We start from the raw sequence: 19,342 nt of genomic DNA, 5'->3' as shown, positions 1-19,342 counted from the left end.
TGCTGGACAACAGAAAAATGCCTCACCATTAGAAAAACGCTTTTCTGCCTATCAACACAAATACATTTAAACAGCCTCTAAGTCACGGGACTTTACAGATAATATTGTTCGATAGGCAACAAAAAAAATGTTTTAGTAGCATGAACAAAATGGAACACTTTTGAACAAATGATAACTTCACATAAAATCTAGAGCCTTTTCTTTTGTGCCTGCCTCATAGCAGTTATTCCACGGTTTCTCACAAAGTCCCTGATATTTTGTGCTGTTCTTTGAGCCAGCACAGGACCTTCCACCAACTTGCAGTGTTTGCACTCATTTTTAGTGGCAAGTTTTCCTTTACCTATGTGAGCTTTAAAATGCCTCATAACAGCAGAAACCTCAGCACTTGACCATGGTTTTTTTGGTTGTCTTCTGGGTGCAGCAGAGGAGGTCTCTGAAGGGAAAAAAGTAAAGAGAAAAATGATTAAAACAGTTTATTAAAACAAAAAATGAAAAACATTCAAGATGGCTGCTGGCCAAGCATGTTTGTAAGTTTCTCTACTAATCAACTAACTGAGAAAGTGGACAAAAATTTGGAATACAATGCTTCAAAAATGTGAAATTACTGGAAATTGGGTGGAGAAGAAGGACAATGAGAAATGTCCAAGCAGAAACAAAAGCAATCTCCCAAATGGAGGCATGTGGACAAAAAACAAGTTGTTTCAGTTTAGTTTTATTTCATGCTTGTGCTCAATAAAGAGCTTATTTATTGTTGAACTCCGTGTCTTCCTGTCTTTGGTATGGCTCAAAGAGCCGGTCGTAACACTCTTCACTAGGTTGGCACATGTCTCAAGCAAATGGCATATAGTTTGAGGTCATCTAGACTGCATGGCCTTTAAGCATGAACTAGTTAATATGGTCAGCGCAGTAGAATTATGCTTTAACTAAATGTAGCTAGGATCAAAACACAGACTCATAAGGAAACTTGACTTGCCTTCAACAGGAGGGACAGTTTCCTCTGCTGTCGATGACACTGCTCCCACTAAGACAAACAACAAAAGTTTAAAAAACAAAAAACAGATAGACAAAAAGTTATAGCATCTTTGGATTCAAGTAACATACACAAATCATCCATATTCTTGCTTTGCTCAGGTTCCACAGGCTCCACAGGTTCCTCAGGTTCCACAGGTTCCTCAGGTTCCACAGGTTCCTCAGGTTCCACAGATTCCACGGTTTCCACGGGTTCCTCAGGTTCCACAGAATCGCAGTCATCCAAATCACTTAAATCTTCCTTTTCTTCATCCTCACTTAGTTCTATTTCATCTGAAAGGCATTATTAGAATACAAATGAGTGCCATACATAAAATTATATCTAAGCATTACCAAAATGAGGCTTAAAACACATTTTGTATTTATTAGTATTTTCTAACAGAGAATCCCTACTGTAATATTTTCCAATAATAATCATTTATTTAAATCCACCAGTTTTATGAATGTTGATTATGTCAGACAAGTCCTACTAATGGAAATAAGATCACAAAAGAAATTCAGCAATAACCTTCGATTTCGATGTCATCAAGGGATTTTCCTTGCAGGGTAGATACGTGTCCTTTCTCCATGGACAAAAGAAGCTTAGAAATCTTTGCCAGTTGTGTTGTTGGCACAGGTAAGCGATAAAATTCCCTGTGGACACGAATATCATGTCCCAGGAAGTCAGCCACCTGGTCAATTTCATTATTTTTGAGGTTGAGGACTTGTGACAATGTGGCAACATGCTTCCTGAGTTGCGTGGACCTGAGGAACTCGGGATGCTTCGCCCCACATTGGCTTCCATAAACACGCAAACAGTCTTGGCCCCTGTAGTGACTTTGAGATCTTGGTCGGGCAAAAAGAAAGATGTTTGTGGAGCAAACACCACATTGCTCTCTTTTGCTGACCAGCAGAGTCAGAGCATCCACCACATCTGGAGAAAGGAGAACCGCAACTTTTCGACCTCTTTTTCCAATTATTTCAACACGGCTGAAGTAGCTACAGAGCCTTTTTTCAACCTTGGACAATCCAGCAGCAACATCTTCATGGAGCTTGGAGTCATCTCTCTGCTGGAAACCTCTGAGACGCATCTTTGAGACTTCTCCAGCTCGTCTTCGATTGAACACAATGACCTGTGCAAGAGTAACTTTTGCAAGTTCTGCATAATTCTGGGGGCTGACCTCTTCTTTCAAGTTAGAAAATGCATTTTCTCCAGATTTCTTAAGGTACCTATGAAGACTCTGAACATCTTCTGTGAATGGTAAGGTTAATGGCTTATTATATTTGGCATGACTCAGAGTGTTCAAGGCAGTATGTGACACTAACTCAGACCACTTGGATGTATACAGCTTTTTGAAAGTGTCTGTTGACTTAATCAGTTCTTCATCTTCTGCCATGAGCGCTCGGCAATGGATAATGTCACTGATTTTCTGTAGTGTATGTCCCAGTTTTAGTGCAAGACTTGGTGTTTGGTATGAATGCTTTTCTTCATCAAAACCGCAGACAATCTTTACTGCCTGGACAACTCTTTGGAAGTTAGCAGGTTTCACAGCTTCCTCCAAGTTATGTATAGAGAATTCAGACCGTAGACATATTAACAGACGTCCAATTTCACGGAGCTTCTGTCGGATGTACTCATACTTAGTAGGGTCTTGTCCATGTCTGTTGTAGAGAGACTGGGCAAACTGAATAATGGTCAGGTCATTTCTCACAACTGTGGCTACATCATCCTGCTTCATGGGACCGAGGAGCTTCCAAACCCCACTTGAAATCTCTTGACAGAATGCAGACTCTTGAGCCATAGCAAAACCCAGTACTTTGGTTCTTCCATGTCCTTGGTTCAAATCTTCATTTTGTGGCTTACAGGGGCATCTTTGCACATGTCTCCATAGTTCCTTTCGAATGTACATACCTTGGCAGTACATACAATGTATAAATGTTCCAGTCTTTGCTTTTGGCTTTCTCTTAACTTTCAACGATCCTTTCCCACTTTGTAAAACCTCACAGTTATGTTTGAAGTTCCCCTTGTTTCTCATTTTTTCTAGAAGAACATTGCGCTCTTTTGAGTCTTCCGGAAGGGAAAAGGCATAAGCAATTTCAGCATGTGTCTTGTGGGTTTTTAAATGGCGTGAAATTTTGCTCTGTGGCCTACCACATACAAAGCAATAGTTCTTAGCACTCAAAATATGCTGTGAGGATTCCTGTTTGTGAAGCTCCTTTTGACTTTTTGGTTTATTGTTTGAGTCTTTGGTAGACTTGGCTGGGCTGAATGTTTCGAATGTGCCATCACCCATATCATCTGTGTGAAAAGGAGGCCAGTAATTTGATGTGCAAGGTTCAACCACAGAACTTGAGTCTGGCAAGAATGAAGTGAGATCGGGTATTGTTGGGTTTCCTTGAAGTTGTCCAACTTTAGACTTGATGGGCTGAAGAGGGATGCTAACATCTGAGTCTTCATCAGCTTCTGCAGATTCTGAATTTGGTATGTAGTCAATATCAGATGCATGGTCATCATCTGACATTTCACATTCTTTGGAAGGTGATGTGTTGTTATCTGATGAGGAGTCAGCTATGGAATACTTAAACAGTTCTTTTGCCTGAAATTGGGAGTGGGAAGTGGGAAATATAATTTATGTTATAATGGAGACTTAGAAGGCAAAGCTAAAAAAACGTATGTGGATATTCACCTGAGATCCATCATCCTTTATAATTTGTTTAAGGCAGGATGAATGCCAGACTTTTGAACAACCTGTGAAAAAATTTAAATGTAAAAAACCACAGAAGACAAGCAAAATCCAAAATCTCAAATAAACCATTACACCTTACGTTTAGATCAGATGGAATAGTTAAATATAGATTAACAATTTTTTTTTTTTCAAATGTGCAAAATTGAACATTCTGGATAAAATTTTTATGTTCTGTTTTAAATAAAGATCACGGTTAAAGGCTTTAAGGTACTTTGAAAACTTCCACTGCTTTGAAAGTCACCATGATGACATAAATTGCATTGTATTGAAAACTATGTACTCAATTCTGAAACTGTAATTTGTTCATGGTCAACAGTTCAACAAAGACATACATCCTATTAAAATTAATTAATTCACAGTACAAATTAACTAAATATCTTACCTTTGCACTGGTAGCCAACCCACTTGAATGAAGAACAAGGTCCAAAACACTGAGTACACTTCTCCAAAGAGGATACTGTTGTGCACATCAAGTGATGTTTTTGACACTACAAAGAACAAATTAAACATATATTTAAAAATACACACACATATACATATATATACAGTCATATGAAAAAGTTTGGGCAGCCCTATTAAACTTACTTATTTTTATATCTAAATATTTGGGTGTTTGCAACAGCTATTTCAGTTTGATATATCTGATGGACATAAGTAATATTTCAGTACTGAATTGAGGTTTATTGTACTAACAGAAAATGTGAAGTATGCATTAAAACAGAATTTGACAGGTGCAGAAATATGGGCACTTCAACAGAAAAGTGGCATTAATATTTAGCAGATCCTCCTTTTGCAAAAATAACAGCCTCTAGTCACTTCCTGTAGCTTTTAATGAGTTCCTGGATCAAGGTATTTTTGACCATTCTTCTTTGCAAAACAATTCCAGTTCAGTTAAGTTTGATGGTCGCCAAGCATTTACAGCCTGCTTCAAATCATCCCACAGATGTTCAATGATATTCAGGTCTGGGGATTGGGATGGCCATTCCAGAACATTGTAATTGTTCCTCTGCATGAATGCCCGAGTAGATTTGGAGCGGTGTTTTGGATCATTGTCTTGCTGAAATATCCCAGCACAACTTCAACTTCGTAACTGATTCTTGAACATTATTCTCAAGAATCTGTTGATATTGAGTGAAATCCATGCAACCCTCAACTTTAACAAGATCCCCAGTGCTGACATTGGCCACACAGCCCCAAAGCATGATGAAACCTCCACCACATTTTACAGTGGGTAGCAAGTGTTTTTCTTGAAACGCTGTATTTTTTTGCTGCCATGCATAACGCCATTTTTTATGACTAAACAACTCAATCTTTGTTTCTTTTTTTTATTTTATCTTTATTGATTCTCAAGAAAGTATCACTTACATGAACTTAGGTCTCTACATCACAGGATTAACTTCAACATTTGTAATAAGGTAGACATGTAGACCATTGCATAATAACAGTCAAAACAAAAATGCAACTTCACTTCCCTGAGAAAGATTATAAAGCAAGGAATAAAGAGAGTGTGAAAGAAGAAACCAAAAATAGAGAAAGGAATCAAGTTAGAAATGTAAAGAGCAAACCAGAAAAAAAAGAAATACATAAACGAAAGACATAGTATAAAATAATTATGAAGTATGGCTGTCATAGGAGATTTAATCAAGTTTGGTCTCTAAAAATGAAATCAGATCTCTACCCAAATCTGCCACCACTGACAGAATTGTTCAGTCCTGTGACTGTTGATTCTTTTCCATTTTATACATGTTAAATGTTATGTCGATCCAGTCGTCGAAAGTTGGTTTGTCTTGTGATAACCATTTTCTTGTAATGTTTTTCTTACTTGCTATTAATAAAATAGTCATTAAATATTTATTTCTTTTTGAAGAAATTATGTAAAATACATAAGCTTGATCTCAAAAGGAATGTTCTGCTTGAAAATATCTTGTAAGGCACTATTTATCTCTTTCCAGTAATCTTTTATGATTGGGTAGTCCCAGAAGACATGATAATGGTTTGCGTTTTGACTCGGTCATCCGTCTCCTTAATTTTTTGGTGTATGTTGATGAGTTCTGACTTAATGTCATCAAGCTGTTGTTTCATATCTTTTCGGAAATCCCGTAACTCCCCCAGGATTTGCGCTAGTGCAGTTGAGTCAGTGGAAAGCTTATTAGCATTAGCTTCGCCGAGGTGCTGATGTGTTGGTGAGCTACCTGCCGTCTTTCTTTCTTTTGCCAATTCTTTATTCGTGGTTTTCTTATTCCCGTCCCTTTTCCCCATTCTAGACCCCCTTATAGATTCCATTTTACTCATTTTTTGTTATATTTGGCAATTAATGGCGGTCAAATTAAGATTTACTGGAGGTGCAGTCAGCTCAAGCTGCCATCTCGGAAGTTGACGTCACCGGAACCCCTCAATCTTTGTTTCATCAGTCCACAGGACCTTGTTCCAAAATGAAACCGGCTTGTCCAAATGTGCTTTTGCATACCTCAAGCGACTGTTTGTGGCATGCTTGCAGAAAAGGCTTCTGTCGCATCACTCTCCCATACAGCTTCTCCTTGTGCAAAGTGCGCTGAATTGTTGAACAATGCACAGTGACACCATCTGCAGCAAGATGATGCTGCAGGTCTTTGGAGGTGGTCTGTGGGTTGTCTTTGATTGTTCTCACCATTCTTCTTCTCTGCCTCTCTGATATTTTTCTTGGCCTGCCACTTCTGGGCTTAACAAGAATTGTCCCTGTGGTTTTCCATTTCCTTACTATGTTCCTCACAGTGGAAACTGACAGTTTAAATCTCTGAGACAACTTTTTGTATCCTTCCCCTAAACAACTATGTTGAACAATCTTTGTATTCAGATCATTTGAGAGTTGTTTTGAGGTGCCCATGATACCACTCTTCAGAGGAGACTCAAATAGGAGAACAACTTGCAACTGGCCACCTTAAATACATTTTCTCATGATTGGATACACTTGTCTATGAAGTTCAAAGCTTAATGAGGTTACCAAACCAATTTTGTGTTTCAGTAAGTCAGTGAAAAGTAGTTGGGAGTTTTCAAATCAATAAAATGATAAGGGTACCCACATTTTTGCACCTGTCAAATTCTGTTTTAATGCATATTGCACATTTTCTGTTAGTACAATAAACCTCAATTCAATACTGGAATATTACTGTTTCCATCAGTTATTAGATATATCAAACTGAAGTAGCTGTTGCAAAACCCCAAATATTTAGAAATAAAATAATTAAGATTAATAGGGGTGCCCAAACGTTTTCACAGACAGACAGACATATTTTATTATTTATATTTATTAGCTCAGATGGAGTAGCTTTTCAATGAATAAGCAATTTCCCCTTTGGGATCATACTATATTGGATAATAAATGAGACAAATAATTACAGAGGGTTCCAGTCATAAAAAACAACTTTTTCTGCAAACTTTTAAATAGTTGAATTAAAAATATTGTGTGGTAAAGATGTAGATAAATACAAAAGACAAAATTTATATATATATATATATATATATATATATATATATATTTTAACTTTGACAACATTTAAAACATTTTTCTAAGATTATATTCTGTGCCACCAAGTCAACATTTATCAGAAGTCAAACCAATATTCTCAACCTCACAAGAACCAAAACATATGTTTTTATCTATTCAATAAAGCAAGGTCCCCATATATGAAATGGTTGATTACTTCACAGAGATATCTTCACTTAAATGATTGTGCTATGAGAGCCAACAACCATGGAAGGAAACTAGTTTTAAATCCAGCCAAAATGTTCGGTAAATTAAAAATGAAATCCAACTTCTGTACCTGTTCTGTGTTGCCAGCTGAAGAAGTTGTATGAGGACAGTCAGGACTTTGGGACATTTCTTCCTCCAATTCCTGTGAAAAAGAAGAAAAATTGATTTTTTTCACCCCAGAGAAATTCTGTAATGCAGCAGAGAAAATAGTCCGATTGTGACTCAAGTGTTTTGAATCCTGGAAACAACCTAAAGGATGAACGGTAAACACATTGACTGACAGCAAACTTTAACAAATATTCAAAATACTACAATTTCACCAGCACTGACCAAATTGAAGTCTGATTCTGTTGTGAAATTAAAAAAAATGTTACCGAAAATGTATGCATCTACTTTAACCTTTAAGAAATTAAAATATTTACTCTCCCAATATATTCTGTAATACCAAGTCAACATTTTTCAGAGGTCAAACCAATATTCACAAAGTCACAAGAACCAAAACATATGTTTTTATCAGTTCAATAGCGCAAGGTCCCCATATACAATATGGTCCTCCTGTATCACATTGGTGCCGGTGACCATGAAACACACACATACACACGCTGAACTTACAAACTGAAAACCATGACATGAGACTGTCCTTACAAACCAATGTCCAGATAAACCACATGGCATTCAGGTCCACACACAGACACACTGAAGTTGAACAGGTTGGCTGACTGACATCATTTAGCTGCACCTTAAACATAAAATACCTCTGAATTGATGGGGAGTGAATCCAGGACAGGGTCTATCTCATTTGGGACACTCGTTGTCATCTGATCCTGATCATTTTCAGCTCTGATCTGAAACAGAAAATAAATACAAGTCAACACCATACTGCCCTTGATTACTTCACAGAGATATCTCCACTTAAATGATTGTTCTATGAGAGAAAACACCCATGAAAGGAAACTAGTTTTAAATCCAGCCAAAATGTTTGGTAATTTCAAAATGAAAACCCAACTTCTGTACCTGTTCTGTGTTGCCAGCTGAAGAAGTTGTACAAGGACAGTCAGGACTTTGGGACATTTCTTCCTCCAATTCCTGTGAAAAAGAAGAAAATTTGATTTTTTTTCTCCCCAGAAATTCTGTGATGCAGCAGAGAAAATAGTCCGATTGTGACTCAAGTGTTTTAAATCCTGGAAACACCTTAAAAGATGAACGTTATACACATTGAATGACAGCAAACTTTAACAAATATTCAAAATACTCCAATTTCACCAGCATTGACAAGATTGAAGTCTGATTCTGTTGTGAAATTAAAAGAAATTTTAGCAAAAATCTATGCATCTACTTTAACCTTTAAGAAATTAAAATATTTGCTCTCCCAATATATTCTGTAATACCAAGTCAACATTTATCAGAGGTCAAATTAATATTCACAAGGTCACAAGAACCAAAACATATGTTTTTATCAGTTCAATAGCGCAAGGTCCCCATATACAATATGGTCCTCCTGTATCACATTGGGACAGATGACCATGAAACACACACATACACACGCTGAACTTACAAACTGAAAACCATGACATGAGACTGTCCTTACAAACCAATGTCCAGATAAACCACATGGCATTCAGGTCCACACACAGACACACTGAAGTTGAACAGGTTGGCTGACTGACATCATTTAGCTGCACCTTAAATATAAAATACCTCTGAATTGATGGGGAGTGAATCCAGGACAGGGTCTATCTCATTTGGGACACTCGTTGTCATCTGATCCTGATCATTTTCAGCTCTGATCTGAAACAGAAAATAAATACAAGTCAACACCATACTGCCCTTGATTACTTCACAGAGATATCTCCACTTAAATGATTGTTCTATGAGAGAAAACACCCATGAAAGGAAACTAGTTTTAAATCCAGCCAAAATGTTTGGTAATTTCAAAATGAAAACCCAACTTCTGTACCTGTTCTGTGTTGCCAGCTGAAGAAGTTGTACAAGGACAGTCAGGACTTTGGGACATTTCTTCCTCCAATTCCTGTGAAAAAGAAGAAAATTTGATTTTTTTTCTCCCCAGAAATTCTGTGACGCAGCAGAGAAAATAGTCCGATTGTGACTCAAGTGTTTTAAATCCTGGAAACACCTTAAAAGATGAACGTTATACACATTGAATGACAGCAAACTTTAACAAATATTCAAAATACTCCAATTTCACCAGCATTGACAAGATTGAAGTCTGATTCTGTTGTGAAATTAAAAGAAATTTTAGCAAAAATCTATGCATCTACTTTAACCTTTAAGAAATTAAAATATTTGCTCTCCCAATATATTCTGTAATACCAAGTCAACATTTATCAGAGGTCAAATTAATATTCACAAGGTCACAAGAACCAAAACATATGTTTTTATCAGTTCAATAGCGCAAGGTCCCCATATACAATATGGTCCTCCTGTATCACATTGGGACAGATGACCATGAAACACACACATACACACGCTGAACTTACAAACTGAAAACCATGACATGAGACTGTCCTTACAAACCAATGTCCAGATAAACCACATGGCATTCAGGTCCACACACAGACACACTGAAGTTGAACAGGTTGGCTGACTGACATCATTTAGCTGCACCTTAAATATAAAATACCTCTGAATTGATGGGGAGTGAATCCAGGACAGGGTCTATCTCATTTGGGACACTGGTTGTCATCTGATCCTGATCATTTTCAGCTCTGATCTGAAACAGAAAATAAATACAAGTCAACACCATACTGCCCTTGATTACTTCACAGAGATATCTCCACTTAAATGATTGTTCTATGAGAGAAAACACCCATGAAAGGAAACTAGTTTTAAATCCAGCCAAAATGTTTGGTAATTTCAAAATGAAAACCCAACTTCTGTACCTGTTCTGTGTTGCCAGCTGAAGAAGTTGTACAAGGACAGTCAGGACTTTGGGTCATTTCTTTCTCCAATTCCTGTGAAAAAGAAGAAAATTTGATTTTTTTTCTCCCCAGAAATTCTGTGACGCAGCAGAGAAAATAGTCCGATTGTAACTCAAGTGTTTTAAATCCTGGAAACACCTTAAAAGATGAACGTTATACACATTGAATGAAAGCAAACTTTAACAAATATTCAAAATACTCCAATTTCACCAGCATTGACAAGATTGAAGTCTGATTCTGTTGTGAAATTAAAAGAAATTTTAGCAAAAATCTATGCATCTACTTTAACCTTTAAGAAATTAAAATATTTACTCTCCCAATATATTCTGTAATGCCAAGTCAACATTTATCAGAGGTCAAACCAATATTCACAAGGTCACAAGAACCAAAACATATGTTTTTATCAATTCAATAACGCAAGGTCCCCATATACAATATGGTCCTCCTGTATCACATTGGGGCAGGTGACCATGAAACACACACATACACACGCTGAACTTACAAACTGAAAACCATGACAGGAGACTGTCCTTACAAACCAATGTCCAGATAAACCACATGGCATTCAGGTCCACACACAGACACACTGAAGTTGAACAGGTTGGCTGACTGACATCATTTAGCTGCACCTTAAATATAAAATACCTCTGAATTGATGGGGAGTGAATCCAGGACAGGGTCTGTCTCATTTGGGACACTGGTTGTCATCTGATCCTGATCATTTTCAGCTCTGATCTGAAACAGAAAATAAATACAAGTCAACACCATACTGCCCTTGACTACTTCACAGAGATATTTTCACTTAAATGATTGTTCTATGAGAACCATCACCCATGGAAGGAAACTAGTTTTAAATCCAGCCAAAATGTTTGGTAAATTCAAAATGAAAACCCAACTTCTGTACCTGTTCTGTGTTGCCAGCCGTAGAAGTTGAATGAGTGCAGTCAGGACTTTGGGACATTTCTTTCTCCAATTCCTGTGAAAAAGAAGAAAGATTGATTGTTTTATCCCCACAGAAGATTTTCTGATGTAGCAGAGAAAATAATTTGGTGGTTAACCCAAGTGTTTTGAATTCTGGAAACAGTCTGCAAGACGAATGCTAAGAAACAAGTTGACTATTATAATTTCACCAGCACTGACCAAATTGAAGTCTGATTCTGTTTGATTAAAATCACCAAAAATAAAAATATTTTCTATAACCTTTAAGAAATTAAAATTTTTACTCTCCCAATATATTCTGTGATGCCAAGTCAACATTTATCAGAGGTCAAACCAATATTCACAACCTTGATGGGGAGTGAATCCAGGACTGGATCTGTCTCGTTTTTGACACTGGTTATCATCTGATCCGGGTCATTTTCAGCTCTGATCTGAAACAGAAAATAAATACAAGTCAACACCATACTGCCCTAGATTAATTCACAGAGATACCCTCACTTATATTCAGATTTTGTCTTAAAACTTTCAATTATATCATTTTCCCACACCTTTATTTGGTCTTTGCTTGATACCGGTCCATAGTATGAAACCAACTGTGATGTGGATGGCACCTCAACATCTTGTCCAGTTGAAGACATCCCACTGGAGTTCTGTTGAATTTGAATATATATCAAATTCATTGTAGATGTAACAATGTTTTGAGAGTACGTAAAACACTACTGTAAATACTACTATACTGTAATTATTTATTATACATTTGTGGGCAACTGGTTAATTTGCCCAGTAATGTCTTGTATAGTCAGCCATCTAGTGTTGTGAAAAGAATGGTAAAACAAAGGAGGTTCAGGTTGTAAATCATCATTATTAGTGCATTTCTTAAATGAACATTGTCTTAAGATTCATACATTTTTATTTTTTTAGTACCTTGAGTCGCCATGGCCAGTCTGAGTCCCCATAATTGTACGTAATCTCTTCTCCCTGATTGATATCTCGAGTTGCAAATAAACACAAATGTGGTTTCTGTTGGACGGTCAGATACTTCATTTTGGCATTTGGGCTGATATTGTCATCGTTTATAAGCCTTCCAAGGGAGCAATCTTCTTTTGCTGCATCAACACTGCAAATACATAACATTTAATTTTAAATATTAAAATATTCATTTATATATATATATGCCATTTAGTTCTAATTAGACTTCTGATACAAACATACTAACCACCAGAGTTTTCCATTAAAATAGAATTCAAACAAGAATACTTTAAGGTTGTCATGGTAAACTCTCTGTCTCCTCTCACATTCCTCTTTACTGATCAGTTCACCTCGATATTCACACAGAAAGTCTCCTTTCTGAAAAGAGGTTGTGGCAAAGATACCACGACCTAAAGAAGAAAGCAAAAATAATAGTAGAAAGAGTAAACAGTATAAAGGCTTGATTGTATTTAAACCACTCCAAAGAAATCCCCATACCTTTAAAGGCATTGATGTACGTGACGTCAAGCCCCACTTTGTCCGTTTTGGTATCAATATAATATTTGGCATCTTCCTTCGGATTTATGCGTCTTCGCCTCTGCATGTTTTACTGACATGTATGAAAAGTTATAACAGTCAAAGAAGGAATTACAAGCTTCTTTGTAATTCCTACAAATGTTAAAGCTAAAAATTTAATTATAAATATGGAAACATGTTATGCATGCAAGACACACAGCTCAGATAAAACACCAACACTATAATTTATTTAATCACTGATTTAAAAAAGTGCTTTACCATCTACAAATAGTTCAGTGTTCAATATATTGTTGTTCAGCCAATAGTACAGCCTTACAAGAACATTTGAGCCATACTTTAAGGAAAAAGGGTAGTTTGTTGCACAAATGAATTTTATTAGAGAAGTCCAATTTATCTTTAATTAAACAGTTTTAATCAGTCTTCCAGGGACAGTCTCCTCCAACTTTTAGATGCATCTCTGCTTCAACACACCTAAGTCAAATAATGTGGTCAGAAATCTGGAGAATTTGGCTGCATATGAGGAGGTTATTCAGCTAATTGATTCAGGTACAAATACACATTTAAAAATTGAAGGACACCAATATTTGCCTAAATTTGAGGACTCTTGATTTACACTTTCAGCATTTAAGTCATGAAAGTGATTACAGTACACAGCTTTAAAGCCATTGATGCACCAGCCCTATTGCAGCCAATTATTAAAACCTTCAACCATTGGTGCTTTTCCAAAAGATAAACAAGTTTCACAGAAACCTGTGGGTTTGCTTCTTATTAATCTCCTGCTTGAAATCAAGCTTAACGAGCTTAACAAGCATCACTACGGTGCAATTAGCTAACATAAAGCAAGCAGTTCGCCAATATTGTTAAATATAATGATGAAAACCTTACAGTTCATCACCCAACTTTTATCACCAAAAGCTAGGTAGTAGGTACCACACAGGTACCACCTACCCCAAATATTGTCAACTTGTCAAACACCTGTTTCTAGCTAGGAGGCTAGCTCTAGCTAGGAAGCTAGCTCTCCTAGCCCAGCTAGTCTCTTACTTTAAAACACTCGAAATAAAAACTATACTGCTTCAGGTAAGTCTTTTCAGTCATAAAAGCATACATATTTAAGCTACTTGATGCAAATATCTAAAATAAGTTGCTTAGCTTTAATGTTACCTAAATTAAAATCTAAAATATTTCATTTTGCTCAAAAACCTTTCTTGCATCTGCAGTTATTTACTTGTAAATAACTTCATCTAGGCAAAAATTATTTTAATTTACCATTAATGCTTACCTGTGCACAGTTATTCCACCAACACGTCCATATTGAGGGCTGCGGCTTCAAATGAGGATTTAATTTTTAAAAACCTTGCGTCTGGGATGGTTTGGTAATAAGACACACCCACAGTTTTTTTCCAGCCAATCAGATGATGACCGGCTAAAAGCGCGCGTAGTGTATAAAAATGTGTGTAAAACTGCAATTCATACACTGACATCAGGTGGCGCTGTGTTATACACTGGAATACACAAAACTCAGGTTACAGGTATAAAAGGACAATTAAAGAAAGTGAGATATCACGCTGTTTATTCAATGAAAAGTACAAATACATGGTCCAAATCATGCAAACACTGGCATAGTTCCTATAAAACTTTAGATTTATGAGAAAAAGTGTTGTTTAGATACTCAAAATTTAAAATACACTCCATGATTTATGCGGACATTGGCACTGTCCGTGTATTACCCCTAGGTCCGCGTAACGTAAGTACGTATTCAGGTCAAAAGGCAGGCTAAACCATATATACCAACACACACACACACACACACACACACACACACACACGTTCACGTACAAAAATAAATAAAAGCAATTTTCTAGGCAGCAGCTCCTCACCGCGCAGTTACGCTCTGTCTCAGTTCACCTTCTGTCCCATGTTTTGCCTCACAGAGCCTCAGTTATTATTCAGGACGCTGCTTCTAAATTTAGCCCCCCATTTTATTCTACACAGACGTCACGACTCACTTTCCGTGCTGCGTGGTTCGCTGACAGCTCACTCACTCCATCCCTGCTTTATTCGCACAAGATGCAATGTGTCAGGAAGTTTGCACCCTGTCGTGAATTGTTGCTGTAGTTCTCTGGTCAAAGTTTACCTGAAATCGAATAATTATATCAATTAGTCTGATCAGTGCTAGGTCAATGCAGACCCATTTCAACACGGTGTAATCAAAAATGTATTTTATTTCAGGAATTTGAAATTTAGAAAGTGAAATCTTAAAATATTACAGTTGCTCAAAACAAATTTCAGGTGTTTCTCTATATGGTTTGACGATTTTGGTGTAGAGTTTCTCAAATGAATAAATTGTTACTATACAAAATGATATATATATAAAAATACTTTAATACAATAATATGAACTGCCGGAATTAGGCTGAGGTTTTTCTGAGGTCCAGGTTGGATTCGCTCAAATCTGCAATTATACCTTTTTCAGCACCACACTGTTTCCTTCCACTCAATTTTCCATCTATATGCTTAGATACAGCACTCTGTAAAGAGCAAGCTTCTTTAGCATAATTCATTATTTACCAAACAGCATGGCCTTAAAATTGCATTTCTGAATTAAAATGTTTTCTTTTCTTTCTTTTTTTTGTCTCATGCCAGCTTTGTATTATCTCAGCAACTGGGTTTTGATTGGCTTAGCCACCAGAATTAAAAACACATGCTTGTAACATAAAATACATGCTTGTAACATAAAATACATGCTTGTAACATAAAATACATGCTTGTAACGTGGGCCTCAAAGTGGGGCAGGGTGTCCCTTGAAGGTCCTGGATCTGGATCCTGGTCTGTTCTCAGTTTGAAGTAAGTTATCACAAAAAATAAATTTCCAATCACACTCTAATTACTGAGATCCATTTGCATGTTGTCTGACTTCAGTCAAGTTTAAAAAAAAAAATCTTTTAAGGTTCAATTAAATAAAATAAAGCAACCGCAAATGTTTTGTGTGTTCCTTTGAAAAATAATTCTTCAGATTCTTCTTTTTTTTTTTTTTAACTTAATGTTTCATCTCACATCCTTGTTAAGCGGTGGGAATTTATTGGAGCGCAGCTGGACTGCAGCGCATTCAGAGCAGGGAGGGTTTTTTGTTATTTCGGTCAAGGTCGCTCCGGCAGCACAGAGGCTTTCAGCGGCAGCATCGTGGTTGTTGTCCAACACGATTTTACTCCGGAAGCAACTCTAGGGATTTAATATAAAATCCACCTGGCTGACAGAGCAGATTAAAAGGCAGGGATTACATTGATTTACAGATGCAGAGGAAAAAGTCAACCACTACATTTATTCAGAGGGCAAAATTGAGATTGAAATTGAGTAAAATCAGCATTGGCAACATTAATCTGTCACTTAGTTTTCTCCTGTAGTCCATTAGAAGGAGGTAGTGGGTGGTTGCCCAGGGTGGTGTTAGCATGGAGGCTGTTTGGGTGGATTGGTTGAGGCTGGAGCTGATTCTGGGCTCCATCAAAGTTGAATTCATTTCAATGTCAGCTTGTTTATATAGCAAATCTAAAGAAATATAAACCCAGCAGATTGCACACAGTCACCGATTTGCAGCATTCACTCCTCCTGACTTCACTCCTGTCTTTCATACAGAGCATGCATGCAGCAACAGCGGAGAGGAAAAGCTTCTCTTTAACAGGAAGAAACCTCCAGCAGAATCAGAACCTGACTCAGCGCGAGCGGCCATCTGTCACAGTTTGAGAAGACGGAGCAGATACACAAAAGAGGGAAACAGGCTTATCAAGCTTAGGTCAGTCAATCAACCCTGGAGTGATTGTTCCTTAGTTAAAGTCCCAGAAGAGTTTACCAAACTTCACTTGTTTGTGTTTGTGGTGGTAGGGTGGAAAAAGGCATTTACCTGGACTCACTCCCAGGTAAATGGGAAACTTGCAGAGTTTCCCCCAGAAAACCGCTAAGCCCAGTGGTTGGGACGCTAGCGCAATCATTCTGCCTGGATAATTATGTGTTATTGGAAGATTAATGCTTGAATACCGACTACAAAGTCTTAAAAAAGGCAAACATAAAAATAAAAAAACTAAAATAAATAAGCAATGCTTAGCCTGGTGGGGCCACAAGTAAAGCCTGATGTCCCACCAGGCTTATAATACACAGAAGGAAACCCTGGATGGTAAATAATGTCAAATGGTTGTTATGGAGACTTGGTGACCCTAAGATGCTGCAGTTCTTCAGCCAGCAGTGAACTTTGGGGATTTCTTTCCCTTATTTCCCGTCCTGCTCACTGTCTGTGGTAACAGGATGACTGTGGGTCTCTTCTGCACATTGCTACTGGAAACAAGCCTCTGTGACGTGCCATGTTTGTATCCCATATAAGGAAAGTCATGGATTACTAATAAAAAGTTCCTCAGCACTCTGATTAAATGATCAAAATTAAAAAACCAAAGCCCAGTCACACAGAAATTCAATGTTTTCTTTTCTAAATCTTTCAAAAATGGAGGCGGTTTTCCTTGAATCTGTGGAAAATGCTTTTGGTCTTGTTGTGTTCACCAGCAGGAAGGAGCATGCCACTCAGACACCGTCCATGCGCTTTTGCCATTAGGAAGCAGCTTGTTGACGTTTTGCTGCAGCAAACCAGCTTCCCTGGACAATTTTTAGTGGGTCATCATGAGAAACATAGTTTAGTTATTATGGATAATTTGAGGGCTGATGCTGAGTCATTATCTCTGAACAAGCCGCAAACTGCCTCTCTAGCTGTGGACAGTCTCTATTTTGGGACGTAGCTCCTGTTTACATGCAATGGTGGTTTGTGTAAAATAATAAAATAAAAATCCATCAACAGATTGTAAACCACATTTTGTTCTCATTCATGAAAAACAGAAAGACTTTTTAAGAATCGTAACCAAAGATTGATGCGTTATTTTTGACGTGTCAAACTGTTCAATAACTTAATGGCCTAATAGCTGCTGACAGATTATTATGAAACAGATTATTTCAGTTTCATACGTTTTTCTTTAATTTCACAACATTCAGCTGAATGTTGTCATATTTAAGTTTTAGTTTCTTTTACTTTTACTTTCTCGTCATGATTGAAATAAAATAAAACTCAGCATTCTGTTAAGCTTTTAGTGCAGAGATGCTCATTGAAATAGGATGTTTCAGGTAGATATCCAATAAAAAACGCATTCAAAGAGTCAGAAACATAAGCTATTATTTAGAGAAAATATTTCAATTAAAAATATCCAAAACTAGGCACCATTTTCAGTCTGATTATCTTTGGCTTTTTCACTCTGCATCCGGCCTCCTATTGTTTCATTATTCTTCCTTTAAACTTTTCCTCATTAAAATCAGCAAAGGCTTAAAAACATTAACACTCATGTTTGAATAGTCAAATGCTCATTCACTGTATCTCAAAAAGAGGAAAGTGACATTGTTTCCTCCTCGACCTTTTATCACCTTTTAATCAGCGAGGCTTTAAGAAGTTTGTGGTCAAACACAATCACACTTATTGTTCTGATCATGGCACTGTAATGGCTTTAACTGAGGCTGTGATGCTTCCTTCATCATCTTCTTCATCTGGTCAATATCAAATCAATGGGGTCGTTTTGTTTTCTCGCTGGTAGATTGCCTCTAATTACAATAATGTGATCAGAGTCGCAGGAAGAGGTTTGATAAAATCGCTGCCAGGTGATAGATTTGGGAAATGGTCACTGCAGTTTGTGTTTCAGCACAGAAAGGACACATTAGGAGAAGCAGTTATCCTATTAGTCCTGTCTGGACCAGGATGTATGCTAAAAACAAGAAGGTCAAGAGGTCAAATATTATTCTACTGTTATTACTGCAGTATGACTTATAAAGGATGATTTTAAACAGTTATTGCAAAAATGGAGGAGTGTTGTTCTTTAATCTAACCAAGGTTTAAAATATTTATGAATGAGTTGGTTTTCACTATAAGTAACATTTAATTAGAGTAAAAATGAGGCTCGTCCCCTTCCAGTTGTTGGGTTTGTTGGATGTAATATAAATAATGGTCTCTGTTCCAGATTCTGATCCTTAATATTTCCTTAAATGCATAAAAATACACTGCCAAAACAGTCAGCATGAAAAAGCTGTCCATGAAAAAATTGTTACACTCTGATCTCAAAGTTTTGCAAGGTATTGCTAATAAAACCTACATGTTTAGCTGGTAATCAGCAAATGAGTGGACCGCCGTGAAAGCAGGACTTCTAACATACATCTGTGTTCTCCACATAACCAGAACAATGCCAAGAAGGAAAGACATCAGCAGTGATCTCAGAGAAACAGTCATTTTCACAGACTGACGTCAGAAAAACAAACGAACAAAAAAATTAAATCTCTGAGATGAGACATCACTGTTGCTTGGGAAGAGTTTCCTTTAGTTTGGTCAACACAGAGCAAAACTAAGATCATGAATTTCCAAACTAATTCCACTAATAGATACCTGGGAGCAGAATATCAAAA

General features: G+C 37.0%; 1 protein-coding gene across 2 annotated transcripts; it reads right to left on the bottom strand.

The window, feature by feature from the left end:
- Positions 1 to 180: 180 nt before the first annotated feature.
- On the bottom strand, positions 181 to 13,439 carry LOC114156801 (histone-lysine N-methyltransferase mes-4-like). Of its 2 annotated transcripts, XM_028037311.1 has the most exons (17): positions 12,831 to 13,439; positions 12,580 to 12,742; positions 12,288 to 12,480; positions 11,912 to 12,013; positions 11,711 to 11,794; positions 11,329 to 11,400; positions 11,070 to 11,159; positions 10,386 to 10,457; positions 10,127 to 10,216; positions 9,443 to 9,514; positions 9,184 to 9,273; positions 8,500 to 8,571; positions 8,241 to 8,330; positions 7,556 to 7,627; positions 4,138 to 4,243; positions 974 to 1,021; positions 181 to 433 (listed from the first exon to the last, which is right to left on the bottom strand). In XM_028037311.1, the coding sequence occupies exons 1-17, from the start codon at positions 12,934 to 12,936 to the stop codon at positions 189 to 191; spliced, it is 1,767 nt and encodes a 588-aa protein (XP_027893112.1). In that variant the 5' UTR covers positions 12,937 to 13,439; the 3' UTR covers positions 181 to 188. The 2 variants fall into 2 exon arrangements, with proteins under 2 accessions (XP_027893112.1, XP_027893110.1); XM_028037309.1 differs by lacking the exons at positions 10,127 to 10,216; positions 10,386 to 10,457; positions 11,070 to 11,159; ... (4 more) ...; positions 12,580 to 12,742; positions 12,831 to 13,439 and adding exons at positions 1,102 to 1,302; positions 1,538 to 3,605; positions 3,696 to 3,757 and having other exon boundaries at positions 9,184 to 9,506.
- Positions 13,440 to 19,342: the final 5,903 nt, after the last annotated feature.

Source organism: Xiphophorus couchianus, chromosome 14, assembly GCF_001444195.1.
Source record: "Xiphophorus couchianus chromosome 14, X_couchianus-1.0, whole genome shotgun sequence".
NCBI classification, from domain to species: Eukaryota; Metazoa; Chordata; class Actinopteri; order Cyprinodontiformes; family Poeciliidae; genus Xiphophorus; species Xiphophorus couchianus.
This window is presented reverse-complemented; position numbering and strand designations above follow the sequence as displayed.

Excerpts from the sequence above, each read along its gene's own strand:
- LOC114156801 (XM_028037309.1), bottom strand. The coding sequence starts at position 9,306 with ATGGTGTTGACTTGTATTTATTTTCTGTTTCAGATCAGAGCTGAAAAT. Across the intron at positions 3,758-4,137 it reads GGTTGGCTACCAGTGCAAAG|GTTGTTCAAAAGTCTGGCAT; the intron begins GTAAGATATTTA and ends ATTTTTTCACAG. Across the intron at positions 1,022-1,101 it reads CAAGAATATGGATGATTTGT|TGGGAGCAGTGTCATCGACA; the intron begins GTATGTTACTTG and ends TGTTTGTCTTAG.